This window comes from Budorcas taxicolor, chromosome 10 (assembly GCF_023091745.1).
Source record: "Budorcas taxicolor isolate Tak-1 chromosome 10, Takin1.1, whole genome shotgun sequence".
In the NCBI taxonomy this organism is placed as follows: Eukaryota; Metazoa; Chordata; class Mammalia; order Artiodactyla; family Bovidae; genus Budorcas; species Budorcas taxicolor.
In genome coordinates, this window is record NC_068919.1 from 46,255,006 (window position 1) to 46,280,455 (window position 25,450).

Genomic DNA, 25,450 nt, shown 5'->3' on the forward strand with positions numbered 1-25,450 from the left:
TACATTCACTATAGGGTTCAGTATTTGTGGGTTGTTTTTTTCTTTTTTAACTGGCTTGAGGCTATTTGTGTCTCTAGGATGACTGTCTCATCATGTAGTGAGTGTATATTTAGCAGCCAAAGAAACTACCAAATTGTTCTTTGAATTGATGGTACCACTTTACATTCCTACTAACAGCATGTGAGTATTCTATCCTCACCAACACTTGACATTATCCTTTTAATTTTAGCATTCGGATGGATTTTGAGATATCTCATTGTGGTCTAAATTTTCACTTCTCGAATGACTAGTGATGTTGAACATCTTTCATTGTTTTATTTGCCATTCACATTTTCTTTGAGGGCTTGCCTTGTGGCTCAGCTGGTAAAGAATCCAAATCCATGCTCTTAACCACTACCGTGTTTATCCTGCCTCAGAGGCCCCACTGCTCTGCAATCACCAGGCTTGAAAATCTAGGCTTTTATTTCTGAGCCTTAGTTTTCTCTTCACACACATACTTCATAGTTTGTTGTGAGAATTAAATCTATGCATGTAGAGTCCTCAGCATGGTGCCTCACTAGTAAACACGAGCAATGTGAGTTATCAACAACATCGTCATCATTACTATTACTAAGCGCCAAATGCCCACAGATCCACGTTTGCAGGTTTGCCTGCGCCTCACACTCTCCCTCACCTGTTGCCCTGCACTAAGGTAGGTCTCTGACACTCACAGTTACTCCCAGGCTGTCTCCACCTTAGTTTTCAGGCTACTATGTAGCTCAGTGGGCTTCCCTTGTGGCTCAGCTGGTAAAGAATCTGCCTGCAATGAGGGAGACCTGCGTTTGATCCCTGGGTTGGGAAGATCCCTTGAAGATGGGAAAGGCTACCCACCCCAGTGTTCTGGCCTGGAGAATTCCATGAACTGTATAGTCCATGGTGTCTCAAAGAGTCAGACACGACTGAGCAACTTTCACTTTCTATTTTCTTTGAAGTGTCTGTTCAAATCTGTTGTCCTCCTCTCCACTTATTACTGAGTTTCAAGAATTAAAAAAATCTAGATATAAGCCCTTTTACAGATGGATCTGATGTTTTCTCTCAGTATGTTTCTTGTCTTTTTATTTAGCAGTGTCTTCTAAAGAGCAGTAATTTACGATTTTGATTGTCTAGTTTATCAGTTTGTTTTATATATATATATATATATACATTGTATTTTAGAAGTAGTATCTAAAAAAAAAACTATAGCCTAACTAAAGGTCACAGAGGTTTTATTTTGCTTTCACCTAGAACTTTTATAGTTTTAGATTTTACATTTTGAGTTAATTTTTGTGTATGGTTAAAAAAAAGTTGTATATAGTCCTTCAAAAATACGACTCAAAGTTCACTTTTTATTGGCATACGGGGAGTTCCAACATCACCTCCAGAGAAGATCATTTCTTTACTGCTTTGCAACTTTGTTAAAGGTCATTTGTTAATATATGTGTGTTTCTGTTTCTGAACTTTCTGTTGTGTTTCACTGATTAATTTGTTCATCTTTGTGCCAATATCATATTGTTTTGATTACTACTACAGCAGCTTTGCAATAAGCCTTAAAATCAGATAGCATTATTAATCTCCTGACTTCCTCAAAGTTGTTTTGAATCTCCTAGGTCTTTTGCGTTTCCATGTGAGTTGTAGAATGAGCTCATCATCGGTTTCTCAAAAGATGCTTTCTGGAATTCTTATTAGGGTTGCTTTGAATCTATAGCTCAGTTTTAGGAGAATTGCTGTCTTAGTACTGAGTCTTCTGAACTAGGAGCTATGGAATAGCTCTCTATGGGTCTCCTGTAACTCAGGCAGATTCTTCACCGTTTGAGCCACCAGGGAAACTTACTTGTTAGATCTTCTTTAATTTATTTCCACAATGTTTTACAGTTTCAATAATAGATCTTATACATCTTTTGTTAGATTTATCCGAAGTTCATGTTTTTCAATGCTTTTGTAAATGGTATTGTTTTCTCAATTGTTTGTTGCTGGTTTTGACAAATATAATTGAGTTTTGCATATTGATCTTACACCTTGCAAATTCACTAGGCTAACTTACTAGTTCTATTAGGTTTTTTTATTTTTACGACTTCATCAGATTTTCCCGTTATTTCTGAATAAAGGCAGTCTTATTTCTTTTCCATTCTGGATGTCTTTCCTTTTTCTTGCCTTATTGTACTTGTTAGACATTCCAGTACAGTGCTGAATAGAAATGGTGAAAGGGAACATGTTTTTCTTTTTCCTGAACTTAGGAGGAATGTATTCGATTTTATACTGACAAGTATGCTAAGTCACTTTAGTCGTGTCCGACTCTGTGCACCCCCATAGACGGAAGCCCACCAGGCTCCCCCGTCATTGGGATTCCCCAGGCAGGAACACTGGAGTGAGTTGCCATTTCCTTCTCCAATGCATGAAAGTGAAAAATGAAAGTGAAGTCGCTCAGTCGTGGAAGACTCTTAGCGACCCCATGGACTGCAGCCTACCAGGCTCCTCCGTCCATGGGGTTTTGCAGGCAAGAGTACTGGAGTGGGTTGTCGTTGCCTTCTCCGACTGACAAGGAGATGTCTGAGTCCTCTTTTTCTCCCAAAACCACATTCTGCGGTTGTTTCTCACTCTTAACTGATGTTCCCTACAGCGCCGTCACCCTCATTCCCAACAGCCAAAACGATTCTGTGGTATTTTATTTTCTGAAGCTCACATTTGTCCACATAGAGCGAACTTTCTTTCACACTCTACCCTTGTTCCCCACAAGGAGGCTCAGACTCCCTCTTGACCCATGTCCGGCCTCCTCCTAAAACTGACCAAAGATAAGGCAGGGAAGGAATCCGCTAAAGACTCAGCGTCTAGGAGGGAACGGGTCAGACCTTAGAAAAAACCTGGTAATACGGAAGGATGACTGCAGGGAACACTACTGCCCCCGAACACACCCAGCTTCACTTCTCCAGGCCTCCTCTAGCCATGCTTCTTCCACACAAGTACTATTGGCTATAGGAAGTTAAGTCTCCAGGTAACCCATTTCCCTTATTTTATCTTTAAAATTATGATGATAGCTATAGATTTTCTTAGATGTCCTTTATAAGATTAAGGAGGTTCTCTTCCATTATTGATTTGCTGAGAGTTTTTAAGTCAAGAATGGATGTTGGATTTTGTCAAATGGCAGATGGCTTATTGTCTTCTGAGATGATTATGTATTGTTGTTGTGCTTATTTTGAAAAAATAAACTAGCTCTATTGACTAGAAAGATTTAGGAGTAAACGGTTGCTTTTTTAATAGTGATACCCTTATTTTATGATTCTCTAGCAATCAGCAAACTTTTTCTGTAGTTAATATTTCAGATAATAATTTAGGCTTTGTAAGCCACATACAGTGTCTGCCACTTATTCTTTGTTTTTGTTTTTTTAAACTATTCTTAGCCTATATTCTAAAATTTTAGTCTGGCCACCTGAACTAAAAATAATTTTTACATTATTACATAATTGGCTATATAGTTATAAAAAGAAGCAACTTTAGTAGCAACAAAAATGTATATGATCACCAAACCAAAATTATCTATTGGCCCTTTGCCAAAAAAAATTTTGTAAATCTCCTGTTCTAGAATATTGTTACAGAATACTTTTCAAGAAGTATTGCATTTTCACATATTGTATATGGCCTAGATTAAATTAAGCCAAGAGTGGCAGCTTCTCCTCATCTGTAATCCTAATCCTTAAACTGGGAATTTTTTTAAGTGTGATTATTAAATATGTGGCATGAAGAAGCAGCTGATAAAGTCAATTTCATTGTTAGTCTGGACATTAATTGATGGAAACTATGCTTGATTTCTCAGACATTGGACTACCTGGTTCCTACGTTTAGAAACAGCACTGGCTGAGACTTGCTTCTCTGGAAACAAACCAGGTATAGTCTTGATTGGCTGGGTGTTAAATACTCACTTTAAGTGCATTTAAAACTGACACTTGCATAGCAGTAATTACATTCCAGGTATTGTGTTATGGGTTTTTTTCTCTGAGGATGTCTCCTTGTCTACAAAATGGGGATGATAATGATGTTAATAACAGCTTCCTTGTAGAGTTGCTGAGGAGGTTGCTTGTGTTTAAGTTACTTAGCTAAGATGCTTCAGTTCAGTTCAGTTCAGTTCAGTCACTCAGTCGTGTCTGACTCTGCAACCCCATGAATCGCAGCACGCCAGGCCTCTCTGTCCATCACCAACTCTTGGAGTTCACCCAGACTCACGTCCATTGAGTCAGTGATGCCATCCAGCCATCTCATCCTCTGCCGTCCCTTCTCCTCCTGCCCCCAATCCCTCCCAGCATCAGAGTCTTTTCCAATGTGTCAACTCTCTGCATGAGGTGGCCAAAGTACTGGAGTTTCAGCTTTAGCACGTTGTCACAAAGACTGAAAAGTTCCATTGATGCTAAATAAAGTGGACTACAAGATTTATGGTAGCTTTTAAGCAGCGTTCAATTTTAATTTGCAGTATAAAACAATGTTTTATTAATCTTCATTTTGGTCTGGAATTAATCTGTTCAAGAATTCAAAACCTTACGAGTGAGGAGGATCAGAATATTTTAGAAAGGGAGAAAGAGACAAGAAGAATGAAATTAAAGAATCTAAGAACTAGAAAAGCTTCCACCCTTTTCTTACCTGAAAATAGAATTGAAATTTGGAGGTAGTCAAAGTAGTTTGTCCCTTATTTGGCTTCATCTGGATCAATTTAACCATTTGTGTGTTTTTGAAGGAACCTCTCTGGGGTAACCATCAACTGCATGTTAATTATGACACTACTTTCAAAGGTCAACAAACAAAATAACCCAAATCAAAATGACATGTCATTCATTATAAACTACATTGATTCATTCCTCATATCATGTACATCTCCAGGGTTACTGGTTTTCTTCCTAGGGAATGGGCCAGGATGCACCTGATGGGGAGTTCCACACAGATCCACACTACTGATTCACTCTTGTGACTAGTTTATATCCACTGCCCTGGGCCAGGCCTGATTCAGCTCTCCCACAGGCTCATGGTCCTTGGTTTTCCCCTTTCAGCATAAGTGCATTGCTCTCTTACCAAGCCCCTAGACGTATGGCTGCAAATATATAGCAGTTAAGTAGTATGGGTCTTTCTGCCTGGCAGGGGCCCAGCATTTGACTTATAAGGGAGTCAGGGAAAGCCACATTATTTTCAAGCTATAACATTTTCACTTTTTCTTGAGCTTTCAGTGAACTCATGTACTTTCCCATCTGTCTAAAGCCTTTTTATTTTACCCAGATCTGTCCTTCCTCAAGTTTCGGGGCTCTGAAGTGGCAACTATTACACTGACTATATTTAAAACTCCATCCTAATATCATCAACTATTACTCACATTCATTGTCTAAAGTAGCTTCATGTCCATCTCCCAAGAGAAGTATCTACTTCTTAAGTGACAAGGGTTCTATTGTGGAACACTATCATTTTGGTAATACTGGCAAGCAATGAGATTAAGATGGAATTATCTGCAACCATCCAGAGTCAGCTTGCTGGCAACATTTTAGAGGATCTCTCCACAGTGTTTGCCCTATATACATTTTTTCTTTCAGAAACGGGATCATGTAGTACAATTCAGTCTACCATGCTGATTTTTTAATGATCTTCCATACAAGTGTGCTTTAATTTAATTAACAAATCAACAAATCTGCTGTTGTCCACAGGCCCCATTCCAGGAGGATTTTCACGTGGAAGGTGAATGGACACCACCTAGAGACTAGAGACATTGAGAACAAGGACCCCGTGTTGTGCCGTCTCCTGAGTGAGAGGGCAAGTGTGCTTTTGAGTGTGGGATATTTGAGTTCTTTTGTGTGAGGTTTCTTTGAAACTGTGCATTTCCACTCACGAAACAAATGGTGCCATAGAATGCCTGGCACTAAGGTATATAAATGACTTACTGAAACCTTCCTGACATTTATGCTCTCTCATATGTACTTCAAGGCGATACTAGAACACTGTAATAAAGTGGACTTTCGATGACATATGATCTGACAAAGTGATTATTTTTGTCAAATATCTTTCAAAGATGACACAAATTTAGTAATATTTAGTACTATATGTTTTAGATAAGGATTTCTTCATACTACTTGGATACAAAAATGTCATATAATTTGAAGCCCTCACTTGCATAGGGCAGCAATAAGTGTTATGTATTAGCCATTGGAGGGCCCTTTACTATTTAGACTGTACCAGGGCCCAAAGTCTTAAATATTCAAGGGAATGTGGGGAGCTTTTGTTTTTCAGTCCATTGGTTCACTTTGAAGATGCCTGAACTCCACTGACCCTGGGCTGGGCTGGTTGCAGTGAACTTACTTAGCACTGCTACCCTCAAAAGCTATGTCCATGGTATATAACTTCCCATGGGGCCATTACGTTTTCTCCCTTCCAAGATGCCTCTGTCTCAGGGATGCTGAATGTGAGTAGAGTGAAAATATTATTATATTAGCTACCATCCAAACTGGAAAACGCAGCTACCTCAGTGAATCCAGAATCCATCTTTTCTTCAAGTTGAGCAGTTCGTCCTTAGAGCCTTGTTGGGTCTCTGTCATCTAGTCAAACAAAGTGGTGACGAAAGGGGTTATTCAAGCTGGTTTATCTGCACCTGGCTTGAGACATGCACATGGTATCATTCCAACTGTGAACCAGAAAATATGACTCAAGACAAATGTCAGACTGTACTTCTATATAGAGAGACTTTCCATTTTTAACAAGGCACTCCAGTCATCTCTCTTTAAAAAGACCCCCTTCACAGCACACAGAACTTTAAAAAAAGGCACAGGGACATGGCAGATTATGCTAACAGTATTTGAATAAAATGTATTTAAGGGAAATGCTAATTGCAGAGAATGTCTGGCATTTTAAGAGAAAAAAATTGCTCTTAAGTTGAACCAAGTTTTGTCCTTTATATTATGGAGAATGAAAAGTATTTTATAGCCCTTTAAATTTCCTTAAGCAGCAACTATTCTTTAGCAAATCTGGAAAAGCTTCATGGATGAGGCAAGACCCTGGCCAAATTGAGAAATTTTCATGTTTCCCTTGGGAGACAGATTTGCATAGTCTTGCTGAAAAGCAGAGGTGTAGAGGTGATCTCTCTTCGCTATGCTGTGCACAATTGATTTGGTTCCTATGACGATTCCTGTCTGTGTCCCAGCACTGAAGTTGTGCCATCTTCTCAATTGATGAGAATGGATACTGCTGACAGTAATAATAGCAACAGGAATAACGATGGCACCCCACTCCAGTACTCTTGCCTGGCAAAGCCCATGGACGGAGGAGCCTGGTAGGCTGCAGTCCATGGGGTCACGAAGAGTCGGACACGACTGAGCGACTTCACTCTCACTTTTCACTTTCATGCATTGGAGAAGGAAATGGCAACCCACTCCAGTGTTCTTGCCTGGAGAATCCCAGGGACTGGGGAGCCTGGTGGGCTGCCGTCTATGGGGTCGCACAGAGTCGGGCACGACTGAAGTGACTTAGCAGCTTTGTTTGCCGTGTGGCTGAACCTGGCTATTATCATGAATCTCTAAAGTCTCAGGTCAAATACCACTGTTTACTATAATATTTTCTGTTTTCTCCATACAAAATTGATCCTCTTTGGGTTTTCCAAAATGCTTGTTTTTTGTGTGTTCCATCACATGTGAAAAGTTTTCTCATAAAACTTACAGAAAATGTACATAATTCCATAGCTCCAGAGGGAGTAGTTTGAGAAGCATGATGCTAAATAATAACTGATCACAGCTCACTGAGTGCCTACCTAGTAAGGCATCAGATGGTGTTCTGTGAAGAGGAATTTCTGAAACCTGGAATAAAGGGAGATTTGGGGAGCACCACTCAGGTAGCAATCACTTTATTAGTTGTATCTTATTATAACAAAAAGTTGTTGGGGCCTCCCTGGAGGTTCAGTGATTAAGACTCCATGCTTCCAACGCAGGGGACACAGATTTGATCCCTTGTCAGGCAACCTAAGACCTTGCAGGTCACATCACAAAAAGAAAAATTTCTTCTGACTGGGCCTTTGGAATTAGTTCCAAGCTCAAGTTACACGTTACACTCTTTTGTTTATTGCAGGTAGAAAAATACCTTCTAAATAGCTGAGAAGATGAAATGATAATTGAGATATATTTAGTGTTCTCTGAGATTTCCATAAATATTACCTAATATTCTAAAAGCGTTTACCTAGGTTTGGATTGATCTGTATGAGTTATAAAGTAGCTTGTGCTTTTCCATGTAAACATAGCTTGGAGTAACCACTGACTGCATCTTAATTTTGGACACTGATCAGCATTAAAAACCAAGAATAAATCAATCAAAGACAAAACCGCATATGTCATGAAGAGTAAGCCATTCTTCCTTAAAGGCACTTTTCCCAAGTTACTGATCTTCTGCCTTGGGGATAGGTCAGAATCCTTCCATCACATGCTCAGTTCAACTCAAGTCAACACCTGGCATGTAGGTGCAATGGGCAGTTCCCGTGCCCATGACAGGCGTGGGGGCTTTTCCCACAGGAAGATGTTAATGTCTGTCTGCAACAGCATGTTGTTTCCTTAACTTTCTCTGAGCTGATAGACTTCGGTTACATAGATTGACAGGCACACAGTTAGGTGGTTGCGTTTAATGGCCTTGCAGCACACAGGGCTCATCTGATGTGCTCTTTTTGTCAGCCCAATGAGCCACCGCTTCTGCCACCACTCTTGGGTGGTGGCCCTAGGAAAGCCCCAAGTAAAACTGTAATGTTGGTGGGTATCTTGTGAGACAATTACTTTTTCAAATTGTATATGCTTTGGAGAAGTATTTCAGAGAACTTGTGCTTCCCGACAAATTTCTAGACTAGAAAGAAACAGGAGAAATTATTTTTAATATTGTATATTATTTAACCCAATATACCCAAAATATCATCATCTCAAGGTGTAGTATTAAAATTGTTAATGGGATATTTTACATTTTTAATACTAAATCTTTGAAATCTTGTACTTTACAGTTAAAGTACACTCCAGTTTGAACCAGCCACATTTCAAGTGCCCAAAAGTCACATGTGGCTGATGGCCAATGTTTTGAACAGCACAGGTCGAAAACTTCTCTTACTCAGACCTGTCCTTTCCTAAATTTCCTGGGATCTGAAGTGGCCAGTATAATGTACAAATTCCATTTAAAGTCCTGTTCCTAATTTCTGCCCCTGGTGATTAAACAAATCACTACTTGACTGACATAGTCATAAGGCCTGCTCTTCCCAAACTGTATCTACTTTTCAGAGGAGAAACAGTTTTTTGTCCTATTACAGAAGTAACAATGCTTATTGGGTTGATCAGAAAATACCTTTAAGCAAGAGGAGAAAAATTTGAGCCCTCCATAATCCCGCTGTCCAGAGATAACTACACACCCTGTTTTAGTGGCCATTCTGAAAGACTTCATATGTGTATCTTTACCCAGAAATGAGATCATATGGTGCACACTGTTATAATTATTGTCATCTACAACTTCAGTTTAAGTGATCTCTAACATAACGGATATTATTGTGTTGTCTCGTTGCTATGTTGTGTCTGACTTTTTTGTGACCCCGTGGACAGTAGCCACTGCTGGGCTCCTCTGTCCATGGGATTTCCAAGGTAAGAATACTGGACTGCTTTGCTGTTTCTTTCTTCAGGGAATCTTCTCAACCCAGAGATCGAACCCGTTTCTCTTTCTCGGCAGGCAGATTCCTCACTACTGAAGCCACGGATGTTATATCTCAGTTTATTTAACCAGTCAGCCCAGAGGTTATCAGAAATGAGAGCTTGCTCTAGACAAGAAATGAATATTATCTGGATATACCATAAGAGTAGTCCTACCACTCAGGAAGGACATGAGTGCGTTGGTGATTAAATGAGGGGTGGGTGAATTGTGTCAAGTGGAGGAGTCTTTAGGGTTAGATATTTCTGCAGATGGAGTGAAGGATGCCAGCATGTGCAGAGTGTGCCCATGTGTGTGTGTGTTGAATGTGCCAACTCTCTGGTAGTCTTTCCAGAGTGAGAATAGTCACGCATGAGGCTATGGTGTGTTGCTCAGACTACCACCCCCACTGCAGCTTCTAGGCACTCATTCTCCTAGCTGCTAACGAAACACAGATAAATTCTTCTCCAGGAAGGAACTGCCTTAGCTGAGGGACTCAACCATGATCAAGGTCATGCCCACTTCCCTGGGAGACCTCTTGGCCAATGATTGATCGATGAGGGCAAGAGGGATAATAATTGCCTGCCTCCTTACCCCACACTGAGATAAATCCTCAGGCCTCTCCCAGTTCCAGAGCTTTTTGTGGAATCTGCAGAGGCCTCTGTGGTGACTGCATCGCCAGTTTCATCCCTTGGCCCAATCCTGCTCTCTTCACCCCCCACAGGCGTCTCTCTCAAGAGCATCTTCCAATAATGCAGTTAACGTGCACATCTCTAGTTTACTCTGTTTCTCAGGGAAACTAGTCTGTGACAGACACTTAAACTTTTATTGATCTGACAAAGAGTTTATGTGTATATTTTACAGAAACAACTCAACTATTCTAATTGTAATAGTTACAGATTTCTCCACAATACTGGTGTTACTGGATGTCACATTTCCCTTCTAAGTGAGATCTAGCTTGGATTTCTTGCTTGAGACGGAACTGAAAGTGTTCTATATATCTCCTTCTCTATGGCTCTTTCCAGGCTTCCCTGGTGGCTCAGATGGTAAAGAATCCACCCTGCAATGTGGGAGACCTAGGTTCAGTCCCTGGGTTGAGAAGATCTCCTGGAGGAGGGCATGGCAGCCCATTCCAGTATTCTTGCCTGGAGAACCTCACGGATAGAGGAGCCTGGTGGCTACAGTCCATGGGGTCACATAAGAGTCAGACACCACTGAAGCTACCTAACATGCATGCACGGCTCTTTCCTTACCATTTGGGCTCTACCAAGATCCCAGGTCTCTGGTCTGACATAAAGTTGACACGGAGGTGGGGAGGCCCATGAATCAAGGCAAATTGGAAGTGGTCCAACAGGAGATGGCAAGAGTGAAAGTCGACATTCTAGGAATCAGCGAACTAGAATGGACTGGAACGGGTGATTTTAACTCAGATGACCAGTATATCTACTACTGCAGGCAGGAATCCCTTAGAAGAAATGGAGTAGCCATCGTGGTCAACAAAGGAGTCCGAAATGCAGTACTTGGATACAATCTCAAAAACAACAGAATGATCTCTGTTCGTTTCCAAGGCAAACCATTCAATATCACCGTAATCCAAGTCTATGCCCCAACCAGTAACGCTGAAGAAGCTGATGTTGAATGGTTCTATGAAGACCTACAAGACCTTTTAGAACTAACACCCCCAAAAGATGTCCTTTTCATTATAGGGGACTGGAATGCAAAAGTAGGAAATCAAGAAACACCTGGAGTAACAGGCAAATTTGGCCTTGGAATGCAGAATGAAGCAGGGCAAAAACTAATAGAATTTTGCCAAGAGAACGCCCTGGTCATAGCAAACACCCTCTTCCAACAACACAAGAGAAGACTCTACACATGGACATCACCAGATGGTCAACACCGAAATCAGACTGATTATATTCTTTGCAGCCAAAGATGGAGAAGCTCTATACAGTCAGCAAAAACAAGACCAGGAGCTGACTGTGGCTTAGATCATGAGCTCCTTATTGCCAAATTCAGACTTAAATTGATGAAAGTAGGGAAAACCACTAGACCATTCAGGTATGACCTAAATCAAATGCCTTATGATTATACAGTGGAAGTGAGGAATAGATTTAAGGGACTAGATCTGATAGACAGAGTGCCTGATGAACTATGGAATGAGGTTCGTGACATTGTACAGGAGACACGGATCATGACCATCCCCATGGAAAAGAAATGCAAAAAAGCAAAATGGCTGTCTGGGGAGGCCTTACAAATAGCTGTGAAAAGAAGAGAAGCAAAAAGCAAAGGAGAAAAGGAAAGCTATAAGCATCTGAATGCAGAGTTCCAGAGAATAGCAAGAAGAGATAAGAAAGCCTTCTTCAGTGATCAATGCAGAGAAATAGAGGAAAACAACAGAATGGGAAGGACTAGAGATCTCTTCAAGAAAATTAGAGATATCAAGGGAACATTTCATGCAAAGATGGGTTCGATAAAGGACAGAAATGGTATGGACCTAACAGAAGCAGAAGACATTAAGAAGAGGTGGCAAGAATACACAGAAGAACTGTACAAAAAACGATCTTCACGACCAAGCTAATCACAGTGGTGTGATCACTCACCTAGAGCCAGACATTCTGGAACGTGAAGTCAAGTGGGCTTTAGAAAACATCACTATGAACAAAGCTAGTGGAGGTGACAGAATTCCAGTTGAGCTATTTCAAATCCTGAAAGATGATGCTGTGAAAGTGCTGCATTCAATATGCCAGCAAATTTGGGAAACTCAGCAGTGGCCACAGGACTGGAAAAGGTCAATTTTCATTCCCATCCCAAAGAAAGGCAATGCCAAAGAATGCTCAAACTACTGCACAATTGCACTCAACTCACACACTAGTGAAGTAATGCTCAAAATTCTCCAAGCCAGGCTTCAGCAATACGTGAACCGTGAACTTACAGATGTTCAAGCTGATTTTAGAAAAGGCAGAGGAACCAGAGATCAAATTGCCAACATCTGCTGGATCATGGAAAAAGCAAGAGAGTTCCAGTAAAACATCTATTTCTGCTTTATTGACTATGTCAAAGCCTTTGACTGTGTATCACAATAAATTGTGGAAAATTGTGAAAGAGATGGGCATACCAGACCACCTGACCTGCCTCTTCAGAAACCTACATGCAGGTCAGGAAGCAACAGTTAGAACTGGACATGGAACAACAGACTGGTTCCAAATAGGAAAAGGAGTACGTCAAGGCTGTATATTGTCACCCTGCTTATTTAACTTCTATGCAGAGTATATCATGAGAAACGCTGGGCTAGAAGAAGCACAAGCTGGAATCAAGATTGCCAGGAGAAATATCAATAACCTCAGATATGCAGATGACACCACCTTTATGGCAGAAAGTGAGGAGGAACTAAAAAGCCTCTTGATGAAAGTGAAAGAGGAGTTGGAAAAGTTGGCTTAAAGCTCAACATTCAGAAAACGAAGATCATGGCATCCGGTCCCATCACTTCATAGGAAATAGATGGGGAAACAGCAGAAACAGTGTCAGACTTTATTTCTGGGGGGCTCCAAAATCACTGCAGATGGTGACTGCAGTCATAAAATTAAAAGATGTTTACTCCTTGGAAGAAAAGTTATGACCAACCTAGATAGCATATTCAAAAGCAGAGACATTACTTTGCCAACAAAGGTCCGTCTAGTCAAGGCTGTGGTTTTTCCAGTAGTCATGTATGGATGCGAGAATTGGACTGTGAAGAAGGCTGAGCGCCGAAGAATTGATGCTTTTGAACTGTGGTGTTGGAGAAGACTCTTGAGAGTCCCTTGGACTGCAAGGAGATCCAACCAGTCCATTCTAAAGGAGATTAGCCCTGGGATTTCTTTGGAAGGAATGATGCTATAGCTGAAACTCCAGTACTTTGGCCACCTCATGTGAAGAGTTGACTCATTGGAAAAGACTGATGCTGGGAGGGATTGGGGGCAGGAGGAGAAGGGGATGACAGAGGATGAGATGGCTGGATGTCATCACGGACTCGATGGACGTGAGTCTGAGTGAACTCCGGGAGACGGTGATGGACAGGGAGGCCTGGCGTGCTGCGATTCATGGGGTTGCAGAGTCAGACACGACTGGGCGACTGAACTGAACTGAACTGAACTGAACTGGGGAGGCCCTGCCCAGGCCTTAGCAGTCTTCTCTCTGGAGGCAGGTGGTCCCCTTGTGGCACCCCTCGCCCTGTGCTGGCCTGGGCCCTTCCATGCTCTTCTGTACTCATGTGGCTCCACAGCTCCCGACATGGAGGAAAAATGCTCTACAACCTATTTCCGTCCTAGAAATTCCAGGCTTTATTCAGTCATTTCCTTATTCATGATGAGCGGATTACATTCTTTAAACAGCAATAGTTGGTTGTCAGCCAGTTGGAAGCAGCCTCAGGAAAGTGGCCGAGCCTTAAGTGAGTTGGCTAACTTTCACGTTTCCCCTAAAGAGGCAACAATTATAAATATCTCTACCCAAGAAGCAGAGGTGTGGAAGTAGACTCCGGTTCCTGTGCTGGAAATAACGGGTGGTTCAATTTTTATGGGGATTCCTACATTTTTTCCTGTTTTAGAAATTCCCCAGATGTCATTGATGACAGATGGATCAGACATGGTATGATTCAGTCATTGTTGTGGGTTGAATTGTTTCTCCCCAAAATATCTATGGAAGATCTGACTCTAGTACCTCAGAACTGGAGTTCTTGTGACCAAGTTTAGAAAAATAGCATCTTTATAGATGAAATTGGTTAAGACGAAGTCATACGGGAGCAGGGTAGACCCTTAATCCAATAAGACATGTGTCTTTTTAAGAAGAGGTGAAACACAGAGGCACAGACAGGAGGGAGAATGCCATGCCTAGAGGCAGGCAGAGACTAAGTGGCAGCTGTAAGCCAAGGAGCTCCCAGAGCTTCCAGCAAGTAACCAGAAGCCAGGAAGAGGCGAGGAAGGATACTTCCTATGCGTTTCAGAGGAAGCACGGCTCTGCTGACATCTTCATTTTGGACTTCTAGCCTCCAGAGTCAGGAGACAATTTCTGTTTTCTATTTCTCAAAAGACATCATAAAAATATGAAAAGCAAGTCACAGGGGAGATAGGTGTAGTACTTAAAAGTGACCAAGAAGTAGTGCTCAATGTGTGTATGTATGTACAAGAGAAAGAAATGACACAATAATATATATATTTTTTAATTTAAAAGAATTTTATAGAAGAAAGCTGCATGATTAATTACACGCAAAATTGCTACACCTCAATTATCAATGACAGGAATGCAAATGAACATGATAATTTACTATTTTAAAATCATTGTATTAGTATCTAGGGCTGCCATAACAAGGAACTACAGACCACAGGTCTTAAATAATGGAAAGTTATTTCTGCACAGATCTGGAGTTAGGAGTCCAAATCCAGATGTTGGCAGTGTTGACCTCTAAGGGACTCTCTCCTTGCTTGCAAGTGACCATCATCTTCATATTGTCTTCCCTCTGTGCGTGTCTGTTCTAATCTAATCTCTTCTTATAAGCATACCAGTCACATCAGATTATGGCCCCCTCTAATGACCTCATTTAACCTTAAATACCTCTCTAAACTGGCAATCATGGATGCTAAAGAAGGCTAAGTGCCAAAGAATTGATGCTTTCAAATTGTGGTATAGGAGAAGATTCTTGAGAGTCCCTTGGACAACAAGGATATCAAACCAATCAATCTTAAAGGAAATCAACCCTGAATATTCATTGGAAGGACTGTTGCTGAAACTGAACCTGCAGTCCTTTGGCCACCTGAGCCAACTCACTGGAAAAGACCCTGATGCTGGGCAAGATTGAAGGCAAAAGGAGAAGAGGGCAGCAGAGGAGGAGATGGTTAGATAGCATCACCAACTCAATGGACATGAATCTGAGCGAACTCCAGGAGATAGTGAAGGAGAGTGGAGCCTGGCATGCTGCAGTATATGGGTTTGCAAAGAGCTGGACACGACTGAGACACTGAACAACAACAACAGCAACTGCTTTAAAAGATCTTGTCCCTAAATATAGGCACATTCTGAGCCACTACAGGTTAGGATGTCAGATTGTGAATTTGGGGAGGGCACAATTCAGCCTGCAACACTCACCATATTAGCAATATTTTAAAATCTGGGGCGTCCCTGGTGGCTCAGTGGTAAACAACCCACTTGTCAGTGGAGGGACGCGGGTTCAATCCCATATATTGAGGATCCCATATGCCGTGGAGCAACTAAGCCCCTGCACCACAGCTATCAAGCCTGCACTCTGGGTCTTTCTTAGGAAGCACCACTGCTACTGAGGCGGGAGTGCCCTAGAGCCAGTGATCCACCGCAAAAGAAGCCACTGTAACGAGAAGCCTGCGCACCATGACTAGACAGCACCCCTGTTCACCACAACTAGAGAAAAGCCCACACAGCAACAAAGACCCAGCACAGCCAAAAACAAATAACATTATTAAAAAAAAAATCTGATCATACTACATGCAGTTGAGGATGGGAGCAATAGAAAATCTTATATACTGCTGTGAAGAAAGTGATTTCACATTAAAACTGAAGGTGCAAATACACTAGAGATGTAGTCTAGAAAATCTTTGCACAGGTGACTGAGAAGACCTGTATACCTGAGCTCATACCAGCTGTAGAAAAACTGGAAACAATCCTAGCATCCATCAGCACGAGAATGAAGCATGTTTGCACAATGGAATGGTGTACATCAGTAAGAATGAATGGACTAGAGCTCTACATGCGCACGTACATGAATCTTACAATGTAGAATGAAAAAAAAGCAAATTGTGAAAGAACGTTTAGAATTACTTTTATAAAAAGGGAAAAATAACTAACTTTTAGGGAGGAGTATGTATATATGTTGTTATTATTTAGTCTCCAAGTCTTCTGACTCTTTTTTACCCCGTGGTCTGTAATGCATCAGGCTCTTCTGTCCATGGGATTCTCCAGGCTAGAATACTAGAGGGGGTTGCTATTTCCTTCTCCAGGGTATCTTCCCAGCCCAGGGACTGAACTCAAGTCTCCTGCATTGGTAGGCAGACTCTTTACCACTGAGCCAACAGGGAAGCCTCCTTGTGTATATGCAATAAAAGTATATTTAAAGAGGAGGGGAGGGACTTCTGTGGCAGCTCAGTGGCTAAGATGCCTCGCTCAGTGCAGGGGGCCCAGGTTTGATCCCTGGTCGGGGAACTAGATCTCACACGTTGCAACGCAGAGCAAAGATCTTCCTGCATGCCTGCAACTAACACCTGGCACAGTCAAATAAACAAATAAATAAAACAAAGGGGTGGGGGAGAGAGAGGGAGAGAAATGAGAGAACAATAGCTCCAAATTCAAAATAGTATTTAAATCTGGGGAAGAGACAAGAATGTGGTTAAGAAGTATTACCTTGGAAGCTTCAACTGTTTTGAAAATAGTTTTTTTTTTTTTTAAAGCTGGTTGGTGAGTAAATAGGTGTTCACTATATTATGCTTTGGTCTTTACATACATGAAATGCATTCTTTTTTTCTAAAACCTAGAAAACAAAAATTGAAGAAAATGTGAATGGAATCTAGATAACATGGACAAAGAACAAAAATAAGTCTTCAAAGGAATGTTACTTCTGGTCAGCATTAAAGTAGTGATAGGAAAGAGAATGGAATACTTAAAAATTTGGTTGCTGTTTACAGAGAAAAGACAGATAAATCAGTGACTACCTAGGATCAAGCATTTGACTGGGGATCAAGACTAGAAGAGTTTATTTTCTAGACAGCCCATAAGGAAGTATAAGCTGCTATGTATTAATTACTGTGTTCACCAATTTTAATAAGTCATATCAAGTACTTGATTTATAATATGAAGGTATAATAATCACTATCATAAAGTAAATGTATGTACATGGTTAAAATTTTAAAAGACTATTTGACTTACGGAGATTGAAATAACATTAATGACACTGTACATAACTTGGATTAAGCAATAATTAAGACAAGCACCACCAGAAAAAACACACAACTACTCCAGGAAAGAACATACTAACTTAGAGTGGAAATGAAAAGTTAATACTACAATGAGGATCCATTGTATAGCACAGGGAATTATCTTAAATATTTTGTAATAACTTTTAATGGAAAATAATTGAAAAAGAATATATATATATATATATGATCACTTTTCTGTACACCTGAAACTAACACAACGTTATAAAACATCTATACTTCAATTGAGAAAAAATAAAGTTATCCCCAGCCTTCCCACGGGGGCTTCTTTAACTGCTTTTCACACCTTGCTCTTCCCATTTTGGGATCATAGGTAGTGTCAATTAGTGACTTCACTCAGGGTTCTTAGCTAATGGCACATCTTTTCCATTTTCACCATGTCAGGCTTTAGCTGACAATAAATTCTCTGGGTCTTTATTATGCGGATCACCGCAAATCCTATTTTGGAACCAAGGGATGGTATAAATACAGAGAATCAGTACACTTCCCGAGAAGACAAGGATTCTGTCTGCAAGTGGTAAACTAGTGATTTCCTGCTTAGGACAATTGCATGCATTAATCTTTTAGGTGCTGGTATCATCAATAAGGTGTGTAGTTTCAATGCAAGTCCTTGGGATAAGGCTTTCTTTTCCTTTTGTCTAACTACCTAGAGAGGAGATGGGTTCAGGAAAAGCAGCTTTGAGGGTGGCACTATAGTGAAGCGATTAAAGCACACAGGGAATGAGCCGAATCGATCTGAATCTGAGTCCCAGCACCACTCTTACTGGATGGGAGATTTTGGACAATTGTTTACTCTCTACAAGCTGTAGTTTCTAAATCCCTCCCTTCTTTAGAGCGTTGTTTAGGGATTAAATAAGACCCCAGTATGTAGTGAGTATTCGGTAAACATTAATATCATTAATAGTATAGTTTCTTTAACAATTTCAGGGCCTGAATACAAGATGATGGTGAACCTTTCATATTTATTTGTTGTTGCTGTTCAGTCACTCAGTTGTGTCCGACTCTTTGCAACCCTAAGGACTGCAGCATACCAGGCTTCCCTGTCCTTCACCATTTCCTGGAGCTTGCTCAAATTCATATCCATTGAGTCGGTGATGTCATCCAACCATCTCATCCTCTGTCGTCCCTTTCTCCTCCTGCCTTCAATCATTCCAGCATCAGAGCCTTTTCTAATGAGTCAGTTCTTTGCATCAGGTGGCCAAAGTATTGGAGCTTCAGCTTCAGCATCAGTCCTTCCAATGAATATTCAGGATTGATTCCCTTTAGGATTGACTGGATAGATCTCCTTGCAGTCTAAGGGACTCTCAAGAGTCTTCTCCAACACCACAGTTTGAAGGCATCAGTTCTTTGGTGCTCAGTCTTTTTTTTGGTCCAGCTCTCACATCCATACATGACCACTGGAAAAAACGGTAGCTTTGACTATACGGACCTCTGTAGGCAAAGTAATGTCTCTTCTTTTAATATACTGTCTAGGCTGGTCATAGTTTTTCTTCCAAGAAGTAAGCGGTCTTTTAGTTTCATGGCTGCAGTCACCATCTGTAATAAAGTTTGTCACTGTTTCCATTGTTGCCCCATCTATTTGCCATGAAGCGATGGGACCAGATGCTGTGATCTTTGCATTCTGAATGTTGAGTTTTAAGTCAGCTTTTTCACTCTCCTCTTTCATCTTCATCAAGAAGCTCTTTAATTCCTCCTTGGTTTCTTCCATAAGACACAAAATAATGAAATAATCGTGTAATCAGAGTTTCCACTGGGGGAGGGGGTTTTCACTTTCTACTATTGTGATTTAAGAATCAGGAAGGATACCAGGCCTCTAACTCTGGACTCAGCCTATAGCTATTCGTTTAGATGAATGAATGACTGAAGTGTATCCCAGTGGAAGTAATCTAATTGTCCTACGTCTTAGTTCTCTTCTGTAGAATATTAATCTATGGAAAACTAATTGTTTTAGAAAACCCTCTATATAGAGATTGTGTTTATAGATGTGCTTATGTTTTTCCATGAATATGGCTGTACTGGTAGCAGAATTTCTCAAATCTCATGTCCTGCTTTTAGTGGATTTACTCGCTAACAGAAGTTCTGTGTGTTCATGTCACAAAGACCTTCAGGAGAGGGAAAGCCATTTTCACTGAGGTCTCATTGGAAGTGAGCTGGCTCCTGGGCATATCATGCAAGTGTGCTATGCTTAGAGAAGGCCATTCACCCAAGAATCTGCAGACTGGCCTGAAGAATCAATAGGAAATGATCCAGTCAGAGACCTCTGGGAATTCTTCTGCTTGCCATTCTGACGTCAGCAGGTATGGTTACTACCCCCTGGCTGCATACTGATTCACATTTGCCCTCTCAAAAAGCAGAACAACAGTGATCACTTTTAAAAGAAAGTATTAATTATTCATTTATGGAAAACATTCACTTTCCTTACCTTTAAAAATTTGGAAATAATGGTACTTAATCCAAAGCAAAGATAATGGAAAATATTTAGGAGACCGAGTTGCTTTAAGAATGAACATTCTGGATGTTAAGTGCAATACAAAACATGCACACAGTCTCTGACACATAGTGAACTCAGTGAATGAAACTGAACTGAGTGGATGAATGGAAGGAGAAAGGAAAGAGAAGGAAGAAATTAGCAAAACGCTAGGATTTACAATACCTGGGCTGTGATTCATAATTTGACTGATGAGCCTCAGTTTCTTATATCGTAAACAGAAGCAATGTCCACCGCATTGGTTTGTTGTGAGAAAGAAATTGAACAAGCAGAGAGAGATGTAGTTAAAAGCACATGACAGTCATAAGACCAGATCAGGCTAAATACAACACAATATAATTCATCAAATATTTACTGAGCACTTATTATTTGCCTGGCATTGTATGTCCAGGCACTGAAAGTGGAGGAGATGAATAAGACAGCCAGGCTTGTCCCTTAGAGAGGTCTGCTTTGGGATGGAGGCAGACCCACGTTCTAGACAGTAGCCCTTCTCTTTATTTTACGTATACTGATAGCTCCCGCAGACTCCTCTCTGGTTGTCTTACCACAGTCCTTGCCCTCAAGAAACTCCTAGTTTAGTAGGGAAGACAAACTTGTCAACCAAAAATTCCACAGCAGGCTGCTGAATGCAGCAGTGGTGGTACATAGAACGCGCAAGAAAGGAATAAGGAGACATGGAGAACTGTAGTGAAGGAGTGGGTCAAGTAAAGGATTCTGAACAGGTGGATGTCTGGCTGAAGTAAAACAAAAGGAGTTCTTCATGGAGAAAAAAAAAGGCAGAGAAGGGCATTTCAGATAACAGGAAGTGTCACGTGCAAAGGCAAACCTGCAGGAAATTGCTAGTTTCAGCTTCTGCCATTAATTAGTTCTGTTGAACTGTTTACAGGATTTCATCAAGTCCCACTGGACTTCCAGTTTTCTCATCTTAGAAAATAAAGGCTGGGAGGGAGGTAGAGGTAGAGAGGCAATGTGGATTTTTTTGTAAGGTGCTTTCTAACTGGATACCTTCATGATGGAGCAGAGAGAAAAGGGCAGCTTTAAATTATCATGTTATGTTTAGGGCATGAGCCAAAACCCCATCATTTGTGACAATCAAGATGATAGGCAGGGAATTCCCTAGTGATCTAGTGGCTAAGATTGCATTCCCAGTGCTTGCGACCGGAGGTTCCAACCCTGATCAGGGAACTAGATCCCACATGCCGAAACCAAGACAAACAAATAAATATTTAAGCTGATAGGCAGAGACGGTAGTCATTCAGAGATTTTTGCATACTTTAATTCACCCACTCCACCAACATTTATGGCATTGACTGAGGCAGTCAGTGATACTCCTTAAGAAAGCCAAGGTCTAGCAGAGGGAGACAGACTCATAAACAAGTACACGAGTACCATGGACACTATACTGGTTTACAGACTGCAGGTTCATGGGGGCAGTAAAACAGAAGCTCCTAGCGTGTGTTGTTCACATGCGGGGTTGGAGGTGAGGAGTGGGGTACAGGATTTAGCTCCCAGCTAAAAAGAACTTGCTTCCTTATCCTTCACCTTTTCCGAGAAGCCGCCAGCATTTTCAGCCGCCAATTCTTCCTGGCAGGCCGACCCAGGCGTCCTTCCTCTACCGGCAAACTTTCGCAGGCTGGTGTGAGCGGTTCCCTGCACGCAGAGCGGATGCAGGCCCCAGGGCTGAGCAGAAGGGGGCTGGCCTTCGCCACAGCTTCGCTCCCACGCGAGCCCCAGCAGCTCTGGCTAGAAAGGGCCGCCGGAAGGGCGAGCCGGGCGCCTCCAAGGGTTGGACTCCTGGCCAGCTGGGCGGGACTCAGGCTGCAATATAAGGGGGAGCACCCCTGTCCCGGGTACAGTGCTGAAGCTGGAGCGTCAGCAGGCACCAGAAAGCAACTTGAAACTCACGAACCAGAGGGACTGAAAAAGAGGCAAAGGTCTGATTTCTACTTCTTTGTTTCATTAGCACCAATGAATGGAAGGCGGGTGGCTTTGTGGGCGCTAGCGAGCTCGCCGGGACTGGCAGGGGATCATTGGTGCGTTGATACCCCGAGGGGTCTGGATAGGTGTCCAGCCACTCTCGAGAGGCCCCAGGAGCCCAAACTCATTCGCTTCTCTCTTCCCGCAGGAGCGCTTCTTCCCGCCACTCCCAGCCCCAGCCTCGGAGGATGCGGCTCCTCGGGAAACTGCGCGCCTCGGCGGCGAGCAACGCGCCTCTGGAGCCTGCCTTCTCCAATGTGCTCACCCCGAACCGCATCCCCGAGTTCTTCATCCCGCCGCGACTGCCCACCCCCTATGCGCCCGAGTCTTCGGCCCCGGCCGCCGCGCTGCCCCGGAGGTGCGCTGCTGAGCCTGACCTTTGGCTTCGAGGAGCCGACGACGGCGCGGGGCGCACGGATTGGGACCCGCGCTCACAGGCAGCACTCTCGCTGCCGCACCTGCCCCGGGCGCGCACTGCCTACGGCTTCTGCGCGCTGCTCGAGAGCCCGCACACTCGCCGCAAGGAGTCGCTCTTCCTCGGGGGCCCGGGCTCCGTCGCGCTCCCGCCCGCGCCCCGTCCCCGGGCCCACACCTACGGGGGCGGCGGCGGAGACGCTGCCCTCGCTCCCGGGGCGAGATCCCCCATTGCGACCCCCGCAGCCCGCGGTGGTCCCAGCCCGTCCCTGGACACGCTCGCCCCGCCGCCCCGCTCCCGCCGCCTCCTACGCGCCCCGGAAGGGCTGCTGCGCCGAGCATTGCGGGCCGGGAGGAGCCGAGGCCTGACCCGCGCCCGCTCCGTCTCCAGCGGGGACGGGGAAGATGAGGACGAGGACGAATGCCGCGCCAGCCCCGGGTCCCCGACGCAGGCCTCAGTCACATCCCTTTCGCCGCATCGCGACCCGCGTCCCGAGCGCCTGGAGGCCGAGGGCACCGTAACTCTGGGCCGCGCCGGGGGCGCCCTGCGCCTGGCCGCCGAATACAATCGGGCCAGCGGGCGCCTCCGTGTCCGGCTGCTCCGTGCCGAGGGCCCGGCCGGAGGAGCCGCCGAGCCCCGCGCCCCCGTCGGCTGCAGAGTCAGCTTCATCCTGAAGCCGCGGGGCGCCGTGGTCCGGCGGAGCCGCAGGGCCGTCTTGGAGCAGGACTTGTGCTTGGACGGGCTCTCGGAGGACGAGGTGCGCCGCCTGGCCGTGCGCGTCAAGGCGGAGAACCGGGGCCGCGGGCTGGAGCGGGGCCGCCTGCTGGGCCAGGGCGAACTGCTGCTGGGCCCCCTCCTGCTCCTCTGAGGGCGCGCTCTGCCGCGGGGCGTCTCGGACACTGAAGCCGCTGATATTGTACAAAATAAATGTTATTTATTTATTTTTCTAATCATGTTCTTGCTTTGTTGCCGTTTTAATTCTTAGATGTCCGAATTTGCCATCGTTTATTGGTAAGGAAGGATAAAATTATGACTCCCTCCTCTATTCAAAACACGCAATCCTTTTTTCCAGGCCCCCCCCTCCCTCTTTTTTAACGTAAGAGATTGGCTTGTGGCTGAACGAAAGGAAAAAGAACGACACTCCATCTGCGTTGCTTTGTCATTCTTAATTTATTAATATAGCAATACCAAACGACTTACGGGTTAAAAAAAAAATGGTATTCCTTCAGAATCATGCCCAACGCCAAGATGCACATAGACAGCTTTCCATGTTTGGTGTGTCGGTTCATGTTCTCATTCGTGCACACACACCTCAGGGTGGGAACCTTCTGTCACACAGATACCTTGGTGAGAAAAGAATTCCTTTCCCATGAAGAAAGTACAGGATCTTTTTGAAAGTGGAGTCTTCAATAATGGCTAAGGAAAAAGAAAAGAGAGGAAGCAAAGGAACTTCCAGTGGATGGTATGTGGGCAGTAGATACTCCTGGCCTCCCCTTCTGCCTTCTCCAGAAGGAGCCCTGGGAAATCAAGCTATTTCAGAAAGAAATTCATTCCTATCTCTGTAAACAAGGTGATATTTTGCTTTGTGGCTTTATTTTTACCTAACTATATGTATGGTGCTCCATCATTTCAGTCCTGTCTGACTCTTTGAGACTCCATGGACTGTAGCCTACCAGGTTCCTCTGTCCATGGAATTTTCCAGGAAAGAATACTGGAATGGGTTGCCATTTCCTACTCCAGGGGACCCTGCCAACCCAGGGATCAAGTGTCTCTTGCAGGCAGATTCTTTACTGTTGAGCCACTGGGAAAGCCCTGTACATAGTAATTAATACTATTGGATTTCCCAGATGAGTTGAAGTGTAAACTGCCAGTTTTTTGAAAACAGGATTCTAAGAGAGTGTTTCTTAATCCAATTTATTTTCGTTTGTTTATTCAACAAATAGACCTGAGTCCACTGGAAACTGATTATACCCAAGAAGGTATGCCCTTGGCTATAGGTATCTATGGTGTGATGGAGAGCAAGAGGAGGTTAGGGAGCGACCTAGATTTCAGTCTTTTATCTGCTGCTTGTCACTTGTCTGTACTATGGCAAATCAGTTCATCTCCTGGAAATCAGTGAAAGGGGGAGTTAATACCTACCTCACCAGGTTTTGTGACGATATGCCTGAACGTCCAAATAACCCTGAAATACATCTGAAATATGCTAGCATCCCTGAGAAGACTTGAACTGTACTAGTGAACAGGTGCTCAGTGATGTTCCATAAAATGAACTCCTTCGTTTATTCTCCTTTCTTTCTAGTTGTTTCTCCTCCATTCCGGAGTGGAAGCTAGCAGAATGAATGGCCACCTGAGACTGAGGATTTAGGGCAGCCCAGGTGGGGTTATGGAACCGTTCAGCATCCCCGTGGTGAATTTCCCCAGAAACAGTAGTTTGCACTCATGCTTCAACAAAATGCACTTCAACATTGTTATTACCAAAATGAAGTTCTAGGTACCAATTTGGTTAGAATAAATAGATAAAAGTCCTGGATTTAAAACATAATTTCAAAGTTGACAAATTAACCCTTAGAAATCAGCTAATCAAATGACTTCTGAAACTGATAATATATTGCAGAAGTGACAGGTCCAAAGCCAGTCACTGGGCTCAGACAAGAGCCAAGATGTCCTGACTTCTGCAGAGGACTGACCTACCCTTTGTTTTTTCCTTCAGCAATTAGATGTTGAGTTCTTACTCTGCATAAGAATTGTACCAAGGTCAGGGGACAAAGCTGTAAACAAGACAAAGTTCCTATTCCCCCAAGAGTTAATTTTTGTAAGGGTACCAAACCAAGGCCAAATTTTGTTATTACAGTTTGAGGTGACTATCATGAAGACAATAAATTATGGAGGGTGATAGAGATCCTGAGGGTT

The 25,450-nt window shown here is 43.0% G+C and overlaps 1 protein-coding gene across 1 annotated transcript; it reads left to right on the forward strand.

Moving 5' to 3' along the window:
* The first annotated feature begins 22,017 nt into the window (after nucleotides 1–22,017).
* On the forward strand, nucleotides 22,018–23,408 carry LOC128054535 (C2 calcium-dependent domain-containing protein 4A). Its single transcript, XM_052647167.1, has 2 exons — nucleotides 22,018–22,082; nucleotides 22,274–23,408. The coding sequence occupies exon 2, from the start codon at nucleotides 22,314–22,316 to the stop codon at nucleotides 23,406–23,408; it is 1,095 nt and encodes a 364-aa protein (XP_052503127.1). The 5' UTR covers nucleotides 22,018–22,082; nucleotides 22,274–22,313.
* The last annotated feature ends 2,042 nt before the right edge of the window (nucleotides 23,409–25,450 follow it).

What these genes read in the sequence shown, in the direction of transcription:
- LOC128054535 (XM_052647167.1), top strand. Translation starts at nt 22,314, where the DNA reads ATGCGGCTCCTCGGGAAACTGCGCGCCTCGGCGGCGAGCAACGCGCCT.